Below are 15,950 nucleotides of genomic sequence, written 5' to 3' on the forward strand. Positions count from 1 at the left end.
TTCCATGTATAGCCAATTTATTATTTATTATTTTGGGTGCTCTCCTGGTGACGTAATTAGGAAGTTACAGGAGTCGGTTCAGAGACCATTGGTTAAAGGCTAGGAATTTGAGGCTGTCTGTGGCTGCCCGTGGTACTGTAGTCCTGGCTGATCGCACTGAGGTCTTGCTATTCTGCACTCTGGCCAGCTTGGAAATCTCTGGCATTGTAGCTCCCACAGGAGGAATCTTTGACTTTCACTCTCGTGGAGCCATGAAGACATGTGGGCTTCACAGTGACTCTGAAGGTTGGTGGCACCGTTGGAACCAGGTCTAGGAATTTTGGAATGTTCCTGGATGTCTGAAGTAAAGTCTCCCAGCTCACTATCACAGCTCACTGCCACCATGAAAGTTGGCAGGGGGCAAGTCAAGGCTTCTGGTGTCTCCACAGCTGGGCATGAAGGTCTCATCTGGGTGGAGCCGGGCTTCAGGAGCTCTATACCTGTGGGAGAGCGCCAGGCACCACCCATGACTTGAATGGTGGCTTGCTTTTGCATGGTTTGCAGTGCCTCAGGTGGTTTCCTGGGGATGAGTGACAGCAGAGAAGAAGGAGGGGCATGGGAAGACAAAGTGAAGAGGATAGAATAGGGTGAAGAGAAGGAGCAAAACACAATTAAAACTCACTCTTACACATTAATTTCACCAATAGACCCTTCTTCCCCAATGGGTGACCTTTACCACTGTAGTTAAGTCCCTTTTTAAAGACAGACAGCTACATGGTGGGCAGTGGTGGTGTGTGTGTCGGGGGAGGGAGGTGGTCCTGCAGACTTCTACCCTGAGCCTGCCCCTGTGGATTAACTCATTTTGTTGAGCTTTGAAACAGGGAGTGTGGCACTAATCCTCAGGACCCAGGCTTGTCTCGGGTCCACATGGCCTCGCAGGAGCTTCCCCTGGTGACCTCGTGACACATGGACAGAAGATGGCTTCACAAAGGCTCCTCGCTCCTGACTTTGATCTGGTGGGATCTAAGAAGCTACGAGTCTGGCTCAGACCATTGTCTGTGTCAGTGTATTGAATGTTCCTTTCAAAGGTGCTGCCTGGACAGCGTTGCTATATAGCTCACTCTACAGTTTGTAAGCCTGCTTTAAGAAAACTCTGTCCCATCTCCTTCTAGTAAACTGGTAAGTGCATTCACTTCAGCCAGACTGCTAGTCATTTATCCTGTTAACTTTCAAAGACGTTTTTGGCACTTCCACCCGGAATCCCATGCCTTCCACATTGGGTCATTCTGTGGGCCTAGCCCAGCAGGTAGACCCAAAGCAGAGCTCAGGAAAGGTTTGGCATGAGCTGCAGCCACTCTGAGTGCCTCTATTGTCTCAGAGGGCATCAGTTTCCTTTCTCGTGGAAAGTGGAGGCCCTGCTCTCGTGCCTGTGAAGCAGGTACAGGAGACTAGATTATGGGAACACAAAGCACCCTGAAATCCTGTGTTGATTGCCCAACACCCTGATTCATCTTCTCTTTTCTTCTCTCTGGATCTTAGGGTCTGTTCCAGGAGACTCTGGGTGGAAGCACCAAGCTTGGGCAAACATGTTCTCTGTGTTAGGTGTTGGGTAATCAGCAGCAGTGAAGAGTCAGGACTGAAAGGAGAAGCTGGAAGGAGAGGTACACACACACACACACACACACACACACACACACACACACACACATAGATACGTATACAAATACAGCATACACAACATCTATGTGCCATGTAACTCCATCCACAAATATACACATTACACATGGGCTCTGGGGTGGGTGCAGCTGCCCTGGAAGCCCAGCCTCCTCCATTGTGACAGCAAGACAGGTTTATAGGGTGTTTATGGGCTTGACCTGATGCTGTGTGCTCTGTGAACATACCTTACTGACTTCTCAATACTAGCAAGCTTGATCCTGCAGCCACATACTTTCTACAGAGGAGGAGGAGCCTGCTCAGGAGCACAGAGCCAGCAGGTGGTGGAGCTGGGACCACCCCGCCCTCCAGGGCACTTCCCTTCCAGGAGTTTTCATGCTCACATTCTGCAGAAAACTTCCCTCCAGAGACCAGGTTGTTTGTTCTAGTGCAAGAGACATACAGATACTGGTGTTTAGCTCTGCTTTTGGGTCCTTCTGAGCCTCAGTTCCCCAATTTGTGTAATTGTGACAAGAACTCCCTGGGGTAGGTCTGGGGCTTTAAAGGCAACTATGTGCCTTTAAAGTCCAGTAAAGATGCCTAATTAAGTCTTCTTGTTCTAAGTTGTTCATGAATTCTGCCATGGAATTTTTGAAATATATGCTCAAATGGAAATCCAGTCTCAATATAAGATCCCTGACTTAGCTCATTCTCCCATAGAATTGTGCACTCAAAAAAGGCTGTTATTGTATTGGACACAAGGAGTGTACCTGGCCATGTTCCACATTTCTAGGAGCTGTGTGTAGAGTGTGGTGAATGTGTTTATACATGCCTCTCTGTACATAGTCTGTATGTGCATTTATGTGCCTAAGTCTGTATGTGACATGTAGGTATGTTTGTGGGCATGTGGTGTACATATCTGTATATAGTTGTGTATATATGTGTGTGTGTATCCATGTATTTGTATGTCTATATGTGTATAGTATTTGTGGCTATATATATATATATATATATATATAGTAAGTGGTATATTCACATGTATTTGTGTGTCTGTGACTCTAGATGTGTGATATATAATATGTGTATGTATGTATGTGTGTGATGTGGTATGGTGTGTGTAGGTTTGTGTGTGTAGTGTGTAATTATGTGGTGTGCAGGTGTTTGCATGCATGTACTTGCATTTGTGTCTGTATGATTGTGTGGGTATATGCGTATGTGTAGTGTGTGTGTGCCTTCCTTCCCCCAGTTTCTCTTTCCTGCCTCTGTGCATCTGTGCAGGGAGGGGCTAGAGGTGAGGACAAGTTCCAGCAAGCCATCCTTAGTGGGGAGCTGGCATTTCTCTCCCCTACATTTGCACCTTATTTCACAAGCTCCTATGGGAAGCAGAGCTGCTGGCAGCCAGTGCTCACCCTCCACCTTGCCTAGGCGGGTGCCTCACACTTGGTTATTCACAAGGAATGTGTGAGAGAAGTGGTTATTTTTACCCAGCCCTGACTGGGTGTGATGGCGGTGTGGAGGAGGGGCTGTCAACCTCTCAGGGGTACCAAGGTTGGAGCTATCCTGTCTTCCTAATTCTGTCCCCCTCTTCATTCACAGGAAGACAGGAAGCCCTTGGAAGACAGCACCCCTGGTAGCTGGTCGTGGGCTTCAGGTGCCGCAACTTGTAGCAACACGGGGAGCTGGAGCCTTGGGCTCCCAAGAATTAGCGCTGGGGCTATGGAGAGCTGAGACACAGGCCCTAAGTTCAGGTCAGGCCAGGTCTGCTCTGAGTTCTGCAGCCTGACTTCCCACAGGTCTCTGCCTGCTCTAAGCTCCGGGACTCTCTGTACAAAAGTCGCAAAGTTCCAGCCATCCTAACCCCCACCCTGGGCCAGCAGCTCAGAGCTTTGGCCTGCTGCTGGCCTGGAGTCCCATTGGTGGGATTTGTGTGCTTTGAGATCTGGACCTGGGCCTATCTTTGTCACTACCTATTGTCAGGTGCCCCAGGTCTGGGAGGAGGCAGCTTGGCTCTTTCAGGCCTCATGGTCATGCTGGTGTCAAACTGAGCCTCTGTGAACCTGTCTACATCTCTGGCGCTGTCTTGTCTCCTGGAGTTCTCTGTACCCACATACTCCACACACTGGCTGGAGGCCTTCACGCAGGTCCTGCTTCAGGTCTCCAGGTGGGCTATGGTTTGCAGATCCAATGGGCACCTCCCATCCTATAGCTCCCCTGTCTGTGTCTCCTGCTTGCCCACACCACACCTTCATGCCTGCTGTTTCCTCTGTACCAGTTTCCCATTCTCTATCATCTGTAGTCGGGTTCCTAATCTTTCTCATGAGGCCTCCCATCCAGGGATGGGTGCTTCCCCACATCTCTCCTCTCTTCTCTTTTTCTTGCAATAGGGATCGAACACAGGACCCCAAGCTTTCTAAGCAAGCATTTTTCCACTGACTGAGCCATATCCCAGGCCCCCGAGCCTTGAATTCATTGTGTAAGCCCTTGCTGGTCTCAAGATTCATCATCATGTTTTGTTAGCTTCTCTAATTCTGGGATTGCTATGTGCTACCATGCCTGAGCCCTATTCCATTCTTAAGAGTTTTTTCTTGACAGAACATGTTCAGTTTTAAAGGCTAAGTCATTGCCTCTTCAGAGAACTCTAACCTCTGTGACTGAGATTGACTGTGGGTCATCTGTACTAGAGCTTGTCACAAGATACTGGCTGGAGCAGATCACAAATCTGGCCTGTCCCATGGCCACCCTAGAAATCTTCCCACTCCCAGCCCAGACAGGATGAGGTTACTTACCTTTCTGGGTTGTCAGTCTGGATCTAGGAACCAGGTTACAGCAAGATTTTGAAATCTTGGCAGGATGCCTTTTCCCTGAGAAGTAAAAGGGTACAGATTCTCCAATTAGTGGGCCAGGGCCACCATCAGGCCAATCTGTACCGGGATATGACTGGGAGGGCTTCTACTGAGAAGACCCAGAGGTCAAGAATATTTGTTAAAAGCTGGACAGTAGTAGCACACTCCTTTAGTCTCAGCACTGGGGAGGCAGAGGCTGGCAGATCCCTGAGTTCGAGGCCACACTGGTTTACAGAGCAAAAATAGCCTAGGCTTTCTAGAGAAACCCTGTGTTGAAAAATAAAACAAAGCAAAACAAACAAACAGTTATTAAAAACAAACAACCACTGCCCAAAACAAACAAACAGACAAACAAACAAATAGGATGAGGTGGGCTGAGGGCTGGGGAAGAAGTAGCCTATGTTGTGTGACTTTCCAGAGATAAAGACAATGTTGGAGGTCACTGTGCCCTGTGGATGTTTCCTCTTCATAATGCTGCTTAGAAAAGCATAGCACTGAGGAGAAATGTCTTTGCACTGAGACATGAATTCTGACTTGATAATCCAGATCTGTAGTCTAAGAAAACAATACAGGAAACATTTTGTATACACAAAGCTTTTGTGACTGTATGCTTAATATAGTGTGTCCAAGCACATGACTTCATGGATGACCACTCATAGGTTGGCAACACATGTCTTTTGAGTAATGCCATAGCCTGAAGCTCCCAGGCAGAGTCCTGAATGGGGGGAAGGTTTACAGTCAAAGACATTCATTCTCATTGATTTTCCATTAGAATTGTATTGGTGACCTTGAAATAATCCAAAAATAGTGGTCTGATAAATGTCATGCTGTGGGCTGTGCTGACCTTTTCACCACAGAAACTTGAGCAATGAAACCAACCAAACAACCAACTAACTAACCAAAAACAAGTATGATAAGTTTCTGCACCCCATAAGCCTCTTCTATAAGGCAGCAATCCAAATCAGGCCAAATCAAACCAAATTAAGAAAAAGCCCAGGCTTACTGGGTAAAGCACTCCTAGATTATCCCCCCCCCCCCAGAGGAGACTGGGAAGAGAGACAGAAAAACCACATGTCTGTTTTCTGGGAGGCAGTTTAAATACCCTGTGGGAGTGGTCTTGAGCATCTCTGGGGGAGGAGTCATGTTGGTGGGCTTCTGAGGTCAGGCAGGGTTTGGGGAGAGATGGGGGAGGGGATTGAGGTAGGGCTTCCATCAGAACAAAGGGCTTCCTGTAGCCCTACTACTCAGACATGATGCTGTACAGGAGGACTAAGGTCAACCATCAGTATTTTGCGTGATAAAGTATGGTGAGGGGTGTTCTTTTTTTAAAACCTTTTATGTCTACTAAGTGTTAAAATCATCATAACTATTGATACAAAAAATTAATTGGAGGCTAAGTAAGAGAAAAAGGCTCCAATATTCAGCTTTTTTTGGTTTTTGTTTGTTTGTTTTTCAAGACAGGGTTTCTCCTGGCTGTCCTAGAACTTGTTTTATAGAAGACCAGGCTGGCCTGGAACTCACTGAGATCTGTCTGCCTCTGCCTCCTGAGTGCTGGAGGCACTCAGCTTTTAAAATGAAGAAAGATAGTAAGGAGATGGGGAGGTGACTCAGGCTTTATGAGCTCTTACCACTCTTCTAGAGGACCCAATCTTGGTTCCAAGAACTCAAATGACTCACAACCACCTGTAACTCCAACACCAGGGAATCCAGCACCCTTTTCTGGCCCTTGAGGGCATCTGCACACATGTGGCATATCCACACATAGACATATAAATAAAATGAATCTTAAACGCAGGAGATATAAATATTCGTCTCTATAGGGACAAAAAGATCATGTACGTTCCCCACATCTGAACACACAGCAGCATCCCACACACATATCCCCTTATCATGCATAACCCCATTTCACCTGCCCATGGAGCTTTCCTTTCATAAGGATTTGAGATACTCAAGTCCAAATGATCAGTTATTCACTTACTTTTTCCCCAACACAAGTGGCAACAGCGACTCCCTGACTCCCCAGTCAAGTCTCAGGGGAGTAGCTCTCAGAGAGGATTTGTGTTTGCAGGGTGAGCATGCAGCTTCATATACGTGTCAGGTAACAAAGAAAACTCCACTCCCCCGAATTCCATTGCACGGGTTTCCTCAACCGAAGGAGCCATTTCCTTATTACTTTTCAGACAACTGGCTGTCCATGGTGCCCATTCGCATACCAAAGCACATGCAGCCTCCCCAGGCTCTCTCAGTAGAACTACTAGTAGCTCCTCTCAGCTCTTCTTACCCTGCCCCCAACCCTAAACTCCTCCAGCTCACGGGCTTCCCTCCCCAGCTTCTTATTTCCATGTAACCTTGCCATTTCAGCCAGGCACTCTCCTCTGTCTTCCTCTCTTGGCCTCCTCTCTCTTGGTTTCCTTCCTTGGGAACTCTTTTTATCTTCCTGTCTCACTCTCCCATCTCTCCTCTCACGACCGAGTCCATTCTGCTGGTCATGTTCAGTTTTCTACTTCCTCTCTTTGCTTCTGGCTGTACTTACCTTATATCTACTATAAAAAAACTTTCCTTTCAACCATACCTTGGAGTGGTCATGTCCTCTCTTTATACATCTGATACCAAATCCCTCAGATTATACATCTGGTGTCAAAACCCTTAATTTATACATCTCGTGCCAAACCCTTAGTTTATACAGTATGCCCTCAGCATGTTTAGGAACACAGGACTGCACGTAGAAGATATAAAGCCTGAAGCCCCCAAGCTCCCCACCTGTTGGGCACTGTGGTGCATAGAGCAGCTGCATAGTTCTTTCCAGTGTTCAGGACTGTCTGCCGGGACCTGCTCCCCATTAGCTCCTGTTTGAAACCTTGCCAGACCATGGAATCACTACTCAGGGACTAGAGGACAGCCTTACCTTCTGAGGAGAGAATGGAGAAGCAGAGGAGCAGCACGCAGAGCAGACTGGAAAGGGCTAGAAGTCTCATCGTGAAGTAGCTGGAGTCTCACAGCTAGGGAGGGAGCGATGACACAGGAGGCCTCTCTTTGGCCTCTGAAGACATTTATAGTGACAGAGAGAGGCGTTCCCCCACAGGCAAGGCATCCCAGCCCTAGAAGTCTCCTCCCAACAGGATAATAAACCAGCTCTTCAAGAAGTCAGGAGGATTAGATGACTTGTTGCAGGGATTTGGAAATGTGCAGCCCTGAGAGCTGGTTAGAGAAGGAAGCTCTCGTGCAAGGAAAAGCCACTGTCCAGGGTTGAACGTTAACTTTTAGAGTCAGCAATAACTCCATCAAATGCAGATCTTCCTGCTTTCTTGTGAATATGGCTGGGAAAGGGGCCATAAAACCAAAGGCAAAGCCTTGGGGAGAGCCAAACGGCTTAGGTTTAAATTCTTTCTCTCATGTTTATCAGTCATGTTATCTTGAACTTGCTGTCATTAAATGTCTCTAGTTTGTTGTCCATATGTGAAGTGGACACAGAGCTGCCTGACGACATGATCCAGAAGTCATCTGTACCAAGCTGGGTACTTATGCCACTGTGAGGTTATGTGGGGGCCACAGCTAGCCCCTGGTGGGCAATTGGCAAGGTGTGTAGATAAGAGTGCTGCCTGAGGAAGGCATGACGTCGGGGAGAATCTGACTGGAAGAGTAAGGGAATGTGTCACAGTTGCAGGAGGCTAGGTCACCCATCCCTTAGACATAGGCCCTTCACTGGGATGTCAGCCAAACCACAAGGACATGAAAAATACTGTGCCTGGCCCCAGAGACTGCTGTGCAAAGAGGTGACTGCCACACTATGCCGTACCATACCAAAGGCCCACGAAAGGTGTTGTCTAGTCTGTTGGGGGAGGAAGGAGAGAAGGCTGTGCAGAGATGGAGTAGATAGGGTTGGGTAGAGCAGTGGTTTGGTATGGTAGGTCAGGTCATGGTGGACTTCCTGAACAGAGGAGGAGTTATATGGGCCAAATGAAAAAGGGAGGCCTGGTGTCTTTTGGTTGGGTAGACAGATGGCTGGACACTTAGGGTCCCTTTTTCTGTTAGGAACAGTCTATGAAGCCTCGGGAGTGAGTGGAAGACAGCTTCCTGGGGGGCAAAGCAAGCACCAGGGGCCTTTAACAATATTGTATGGGCATCTCAGCAAGTGCCAGGCCCTGGTCTTGAGGATAAAAGGGCCGGCCTATGAGGGATAGTGGGTGGACTCCTGCTCCTTCTTCCAGACCCAGCTCAGGAATCTTCTCTCCCAGCTTTCCTGGGCGCTGCGGTGGTGATGGTGGCTGGTGTTGACTGTTAGCTCTCCGACTTCTCTTTCCTCCCAGCTGTAGAGGTCTGAGAGACAAACGGCCTGAACCCACACAGCAAAAGAAGAGCAGGGCAGACACTGTGGGCCCGTGGCATCCTTGTGATTCCTGAGCATCTCTGGGCAGCTGAGGGGGGTACAGGCCTCTCCAATGCCTTGGTTGTACTGAGACTTGAAAGCACCGGGCCACCTGGCCCTAGGTCAGGCTGTCATTCCAGAGATGGCTGGAAGATTAAGGCTCTGCCCAGAAGAGGTAAACTAAGATAGGAAAACTGACTGCATTGCATATGGTCAGATCAGAACCTAAGAGTAAAAGACTGAGAAGCATGCAATGTCCTTCCAGCCAAAAGAGTGCAAGGAACATGTGTGGGAGGGGCTCTCCATATGGGTGGGCACAGGGCAGCAGCTGACTCTGACCTAAGAAGAAATGTGAAGTGTTGGAAGGTGGGCCAGCCTGCAGGAACTCCCTTCTGGAAACAGACAAGTCAGACATCTCCTGTTGATGGAGTCTGTCCCATGGTACACTTAACCTTGGGGCTCTGTTTGTTGCAGGCCAGAGAAGCAGTTTAGACTTGGGCCCCAAATGGTTCAGTGCAAAAAACCAATAGGCAAGGGACATCTTGACCAGCAGCCAATGCTTTTTATAGGGTGAAAAAAACATCAGTTAGTTCACCCACAGAAACTAGTTCAGGTTTCTGGTCTGTCGGACTGTAGGTCACATTAGGCCAGTACTTACCTTTCTGCCAGCTAAGTTGTTCTTTTTCCTTCTAATATCACTTCTAGAGAATACACACCTTGCTCCAACAGTGGCTGCCCCACCTCTTTCCTGGGCACCAGCTCTAGTGTTGTTCCTGAACGTAGATTGCTTAGGGGAGGGTTGCCTTCGCCTTCTGACCCACTAGGACAGGCTGCCATCGTTCTCCTGGGAGTTCTCCTCACTCCATCGTGGAACCAGAAAGGGGCTTTTGGTTCTTAGCACAGCTTGTTCCTTATCACAGGAGAAAGCTACAAGGCAAGTATCAGCTAAGGGTTGGGGGAATTGGCTATCTTGGGGGCTTTTATACACACACACACACACACACACACACACACACACACACACACACACACACACAATTCTCACATTTGCAGATTTTTTTTCCTGGGGTCATAAGTTTCAGGGGAATAATTGAGTCCTATGTTGGGATTCTGCCTGCTTTTTAAATGCTCACAAAAATTGACTGAAGCAAATTAAAATAGTACAGGGTATTAACATAAACTCCAAGCTCAGCCCCAGGGACAATGACTCTTCTCAGATTTTCACTTACTTTTAACATTTCAAAGATAACTGTCAACTTCTTACTTTAAAAAAGGAAGAAACACCTCTGGCTTTTTAGAATATTCAAAATCTCATGTTGAGCTGAGAGGTGAAAATGAGGAGTATAATGGGGATGCCTGTTAGTCTCAAGCATATGCAACTTTAGTATGGAAAAAAGAAATACCCAAATTTGAATGGTTTCCAAGGATGCTTTTGAAAACTTGGCGGCCATCCTGAGAAGAGAATCTTTCGGAGACACACCTAAAACAAGGGGGGTTTATAAGGAAGAAAAAAGCATTTCCAATCAACTTTGTCATTTCTGAGAGCCGTGAGGAGGAAGCTGCCTGCCGCCTCCCCACCCAGTTTGCTCACTCTTTGGCTTGAGTTCCACACCTCAGGCAGCACCTACCTTTTCTTTATAGACCTTGTGGTTGACCAGAAATGACTCTCCCTCCTGTGTGTGTGGCCAACTGCGGAGCAGCAACTAATGGAGGGTGACAAGAGGCCCCAGGTCCCAGGCTTTCCTCGCTGCACTGAATTCCTTCTCTACCTGATCCCGGGGAATGTAAAGTTTCAATTGGCTTTGAAGTCATGAGAGTTCCTCATCTGGAACTAGGTTTGTCAGACTCCAAAGCTGTTGTTCTCCCTCAGAGTTCCAGGGTGCGAGCAAGGTGAAGAGGAAGCCCAGCAAGATGGTTTTAATTCAGCTAACCGGAACTGAACTTCCTCACACGTCTTCATTCTTTCTATCCACTTGGTCTTGCCTGCCTATGGACATTACGAAGCTGATAGCAAGGCTGGTGTACGTGGTGGGGTTGGGGTGCGGCTGTGGAGGTGCTCCCTCAGTCCTTGCCCTTGCTTGACAAAGGCCTGACCTCTGTTCTCACTCCTGTGGTGAGTCTGAGTCGTCCTACTATTAACTCACATCTCTGGGCCCCCAGATACTTCTCCCACAGCCTTGATTCTGGGTCCACCCCGACTTTACATAGAAGCAGCTACTCTGGGGTTTCCTCCACTGATAAGTTTCCTGAATGTCATGTTCTCTACCAGCTCACAGAGGCTTGCAGGAAGACTTTTTTTCTTTTTTTTCTACTCTTCCATGGCCACTGCAAGTTGGTGTTGAAATTAGGATGCCAGTCTCTGTGCTCTTGATGGAAACAGCCCATCTCCATTTGCTGCTTTGCTTGAGTTTAATGGCTTGAGTTCATATAAGAGCACACATTCCTTTTGTTTCTGTGCCTTATCCCCACCCCACCACCCCCCTTGAGACATGGTTTTCTGCGTAGCCTTGGCTGTCCTGGAACTTGTCTGTAGACTAGGCTAGACTCGAACTCACAGAGATCCACCTGCACCACCACCGCTCAGCCCTGTGCCTTGTTTATTTAACACAATACCCAGGATGTTGCTTATATTATGACAAATTTGCCTTTTCAAGGTCTAGTAGGATTATGTTGGATATATATACCGGATACCTCTTATCTACTCAGTCACTGATGGACACTCAGTTTGATTCTCTACCGTGGCTATTGTGAACAGGGCTGTCATGAATACAGGTGCACAAATATCTTTTCAACATACTGACTTCACATTCTTGGGATATATATCCAGAAACGGGGTGGCTAGCTCTTCTTTTCCAATAACAACCAGTCTCCAAGTAGTATTCAACTACCACCTGTGTTAAAAGATATCTGATGCTTTAATAGGCACTTTCTCTCTTGCTACACTAGGCACACACACACATACACACTGAATTTTAGGTCTTCCTTAGTTACAATAGGAGACAGACAACACTTGCACATGTGGATTTTTGTTTTGTTCGTTTTTATTTTTTGAGACAGGGTTTCCATGTAGCCCTGGCTGTCCTGGAGCTTTGTAGACCAGGCTGGCCTCAAATTCAGAGATCCACTTGTCTCTGCCTCCAGAGTGCTGAGATTAAAGGGATGCGCCACCACTGCCCAGTGCACATGTGGATTTTGATGAGAAAGGTGAGGACAAGTAGAGCCCATGTGAGAACTGGCAGGGAGAGTATGGATAGAGCTGGAGGGACAAGGGTTTCTGCTTAGGGCTGCATGAAGGCTCAGGATGGATCCTGTTGGTGTGTTCTGTTCCTTGCTACTCAACAGCAGCCTTCCCAGAAGGTGTCACCTTGCTTCCCCACCACTAGAAGACCCAGAACAGAATGGAGATTTGTGTGGATCTGCTGGAGATGGGCAGTCCTGGGGTAAAGCCAACTCAGTTGGAGGAATCAAGGTAGCAAAGAATGCTGGGCCATGGGGGATTGAAGGCTTAAGGCCAGCACTGCAGTGGGTCTGACCTTTTTTCCAGGAGCTCCCTATCAAGTGTTTCAATGTCTCTCCATATGGATTTTCATTTTTAAATTTTACCCAGGGACTGGAGAGATGGTTCAGCAGTTAAGGGCACTGGCTACTTTTCCAGAGGACTCAGATTTGACTCTCAGACTCACAAAGCAGTTTACAACTGTCTGTAATCCCAGTCTCAAGAATTCTGACATCCTCTTCTGGCTTCAGAGGGCACCAGGCACACACATGGGTCACATATATACATGCAGGTACAACACCCATACATGTAAAATACTAACCATGGGCAATTGAACTATACTAAAAAATATCAAACTCCCCATTTTCCTCAATTTACCAATTGAAACACAAAAATCTCATTTTTGTAGTTTAGTATGTTACTTTTGTGCCTGTGTGTGTGTGGTGTGTGTGCGTAGGCACATGCATGCACCCATGTATGAGCTGTGATGCCTGTATGAAGAGGAGAGACAACTCACTGGAGTTGGTTCTCACCTTCTACCACATGGGTCCTAGGAATCAAACTCAAGTCATCAGACTTGGCACCAGGTGCCTTTACCCAGCAAGTCATCTTGGTGCCCCCAACCCCATATCAGCTTTAGGATGCATTATTCTACTTTAATGAGTCTGCTGATGATACTTCTATTTTGAGACACCCTGAGTGGCAATCCTTGACTTTGAGTACAAGTAGTCTTCCAGACGTTACAGCCTCCAATACCGTGCAGGATTTCATTGGGTCCTTCGGTGGAGCTGAATTCTCTGCTAAGTAGGTCGACACTCCCCACACCTGCTGCTTGTGGCTATGAGGTCAGACTTTCTTCTTCCCAGAAGTACTAAGACTTCTCAGCACTCGTTAAAATTACTATGGATAATCCGTTTTTTTTCTGGATAATCGTGAGTCACTTAAGTATTACTTCTTGTGCTCCAACTATTACTTAAGAGTGTCTAATAGATACACCAACCCCCTAAGAGTGATTCATGGGTCACTCAGGTGTGCTGACATCTGGAGTGACTCAAGCTCTGAAGGATAGTGGTGTTGTCAAGACTTTAAAATTCTCCACCTCTGCCGTAAGCACTGTGTACTCCAAGGTCAGCAAGGCTAACTGCTTTAACACGATTAGGCCTCTCTTGGTTACTGGTGATCAGTTGCAAGCTTTCAGACTGACATGCCTCAGGCCACTCACTCTTTGTTTCCAGTTGGTGCCAAGAATTCAAGGACTACCAAATTTTATAATCTTGAACACAGATCACATCAATCAGTAAAGATCTCAATTTCCATTCACCATTCAGTCTCAGTCATTCTACATTGCCAAGATCAACTTATTCAACATGCTTTCAGAACATAACTGGGCTGACTTGTCCACGCTTTCTTGTAATGCTCTCTGAAGTCCCACGTCCTTAAAAAAAAAAGGACACATGGGCACACATGTAGAAGCTAGAGTCTGCAGGAGTTTGTTCTCTCCCTCCACCATATGGGTCCCAGAGATCCAACTAAAGTCATCAGGCTCTGTGGCATGTTACCTGCTGAGCAATCTCTCTAGCCTTCATTAAAATTAGGTAAAGGCTGGTTGGAGAGACAGCTCAGCAGTTAAGAGGGCTGGCTGCTCTTCCAGAGGTTCTGAGTTCAGTTCCCAGCAACTACATAGTGGCTCACAACCATCTACAATAAGATTGAAACCTGGTGCCCTCTTCTGGCATGCAGGCACACATGCAGGCATAACACTGTATACATAAATAAAAAAGGTAAAGGCAATTATGGATGCATTTCTTTGCAGTAGGATGTAAAGTGCTGTTGGAATATGCTCAGGAATGATTTAGTTGGGTCCTGGTAGTTCTGGCCAGCTTTTTCGAAACCCCTAGACTGATTTCCAGAGTGACTCTACTAGTTCACACTCAAGTGTCCTTGAAAGCATTTGTTGTCACTTATATCTTGATCTTGGCAGTTCTGAATGATGCCCACTTCATAGTCGCCAGGAAATGGCACCACCAAGATATCAACCGATGAATAATTAAGTAGTACTCAGTAGTATAGAAAAATTATGAAATCTGCAGGTAAGTGAAACTAGCAAAATGAAAGTAGTTACTCGGGGAAAGTAAGACAAAAGCCATGTTTCCTCTTATATGTGGATCCTAGCTTTGGTTTTATTTATTTTTTTAATGTTTAACCTGGAGTACATGTGGAAGCCAGGAAACTGGAAATGAGCCATTGGGACTGGATGCTTAAGGGAGGGGCTAGTAAAAACAGGTAAAATCAAAGTAGAGAAGTGGTGGAAAGGTTCAAGCATGGAAGGGGTGGGGAATATGGCGGGCAGAAGACTCAACCAAGGGGAAGAGGACATGGCAAAGCTGTATGGAAACCCACTATCTTCTAGTCAAAGAAAAAAGCTCCATTAGAGGGGGCAGAAAACAGGTTACAGGAAAAAGGGGGGGAGGGGATTCTTGGGACTACATACACATACATAGGGTGATGGGTGTAAGGAGGGTAGGAGGGTTGCTAACCAAAACTAAGAATACATGAAGATTATGGATATCAGTTAAGTTGTAAGCTAACATATGAAAGGAATTTCAACAAAACTGAGTAGATGCTGTTGCTTCCAGAAGGCATGTTTAAATGAAAATCTCAGTGCCAAGTATGGGATCTAGAGTTATTGGTCTGGTAGACACAGAGGCACCCCAAATACACTGTTGCCATTGCTCTTCACTGCCCACCGCAAAACACTTGCTCAGGACATAAAGAAATCAACTTTGAACTGGCCAGGATACTTTCCCTCCTGGCTAACCTACATAGTGCCAGAAGGTGTTGAGCAGGCTGCTGATCTTATTTGATGCTACACCCTGAATGCTACAATACTGACTTGTGGGCAGGTGTTACATGAAGGTTATGAAGGTCACCAAGTGATTTCTGATTGAATATGGTCTGTGCCTCAGGAAGGATTTCATATTTAACATAGGAGCTCATAAACCCTAGGGAATAAATGTTGTTTTGCTAAAATGTCATGTTAACTTCCAAATATGTATGTCAATACCCATAGCAAAGTTGCTTTCACCTTTGGTCAGAGAGGTATTTTTTTTTTTTTTTTTGTTTTTCAAGACAGGGTTTCTCTGTGTAGCTTTGTGCCTTTCTTGGATCTCGCTCTGTAGACCAGGCTGGCCTCGAACTCACAAAGATCTGTGCCTCTGCCTCCCGAGTGTTGGGATTAAAGGCGTGCGCCACCACTGCCCGGCTGAGAGGCTTCTTTCTGCAGTGGGTAGTGGCTGCTGCAGACTCATAACTAAAGTACTGTCTAAGTGACTGAGTGCTCAGCTGTGGGCGAATCATCTATAGTAACTCCCAGCATCCAAAGCTCAAGGAACTTGACGGAATGTGCAAAGAATTGTAGGAAAGAGTACTGTGAACTGTTGACTTCTGAACATGACTGCTACACACATCCACTCACAGCATGTGACTACCTGCACATCTAGTCAAAACTCCAAAATGGAGGAACCTCTGAGGTCCCACCCTCCTAGAAATTGATTGTAGGTGATGGCAGCTGAGGGAGTCACTCTCCATCAGGGACATATATCCATGAGCATAT

At 46.7% G+C, this 15,950-nt stretch overlaps 1 protein-coding gene across 1 annotated transcript; it reads right to left on the bottom strand.

Annotated features, from left to right (window-relative positions):
* On the bottom strand, positions 1-11,287 carry Gpr15lg (G protein-coupled receptor 15 ligand). Its single transcript, XM_006976681.4, has 3 exons — positions 7,381-11,287; positions 4,419-4,493; positions 1-559 (listed from the first exon to the last, which is right to left on the bottom strand). The coding sequence occupies exons 1-3, from the start codon at positions 7,448-7,450 to the stop codon at positions 474-476; spliced, it is 231 nt and encodes a 76-aa protein (XP_006976743.1). The 5' UTR covers positions 7,451-11,287; the 3' UTR covers positions 1-473.
* Positions 11,288-15,950: the final 4,663 nt, after the last annotated feature.

Source organism: Peromyscus maniculatus, chromosome 9, assembly GCF_049852395.1.
Source record: "Peromyscus maniculatus bairdii isolate BWxNUB_F1_BW_parent chromosome 9, HU_Pman_BW_mat_3.1, whole genome shotgun sequence".
Classification (NCBI taxonomy): Eukaryota; Metazoa; Chordata; class Mammalia; order Rodentia; family Cricetidae; genus Peromyscus; species Peromyscus maniculatus.

Coding starts and splice junctions, on each gene's coding strand:
- Gpr15lg (XM_006976681.4), bottom strand. CDS start 7,450: ATGAGACTTCTAGCCCTTTCCAGTCTGCTCTGCGTGCTGCTCCTCTGC. Junction 4,494..7,380: donor CTCCATTCTCTCCTCAGAAG/GTAAGGCTGTCC, acceptor TTTACTTCTCAG/GGAAAAGGCATCCTGCCAAG. Junction 560..4,418: donor CAGACTGACAACCCAGAAAG/GTAAGTAACCTC, acceptor ACTCATCCCCAG/GAAACCACCTGAGGCACTGC.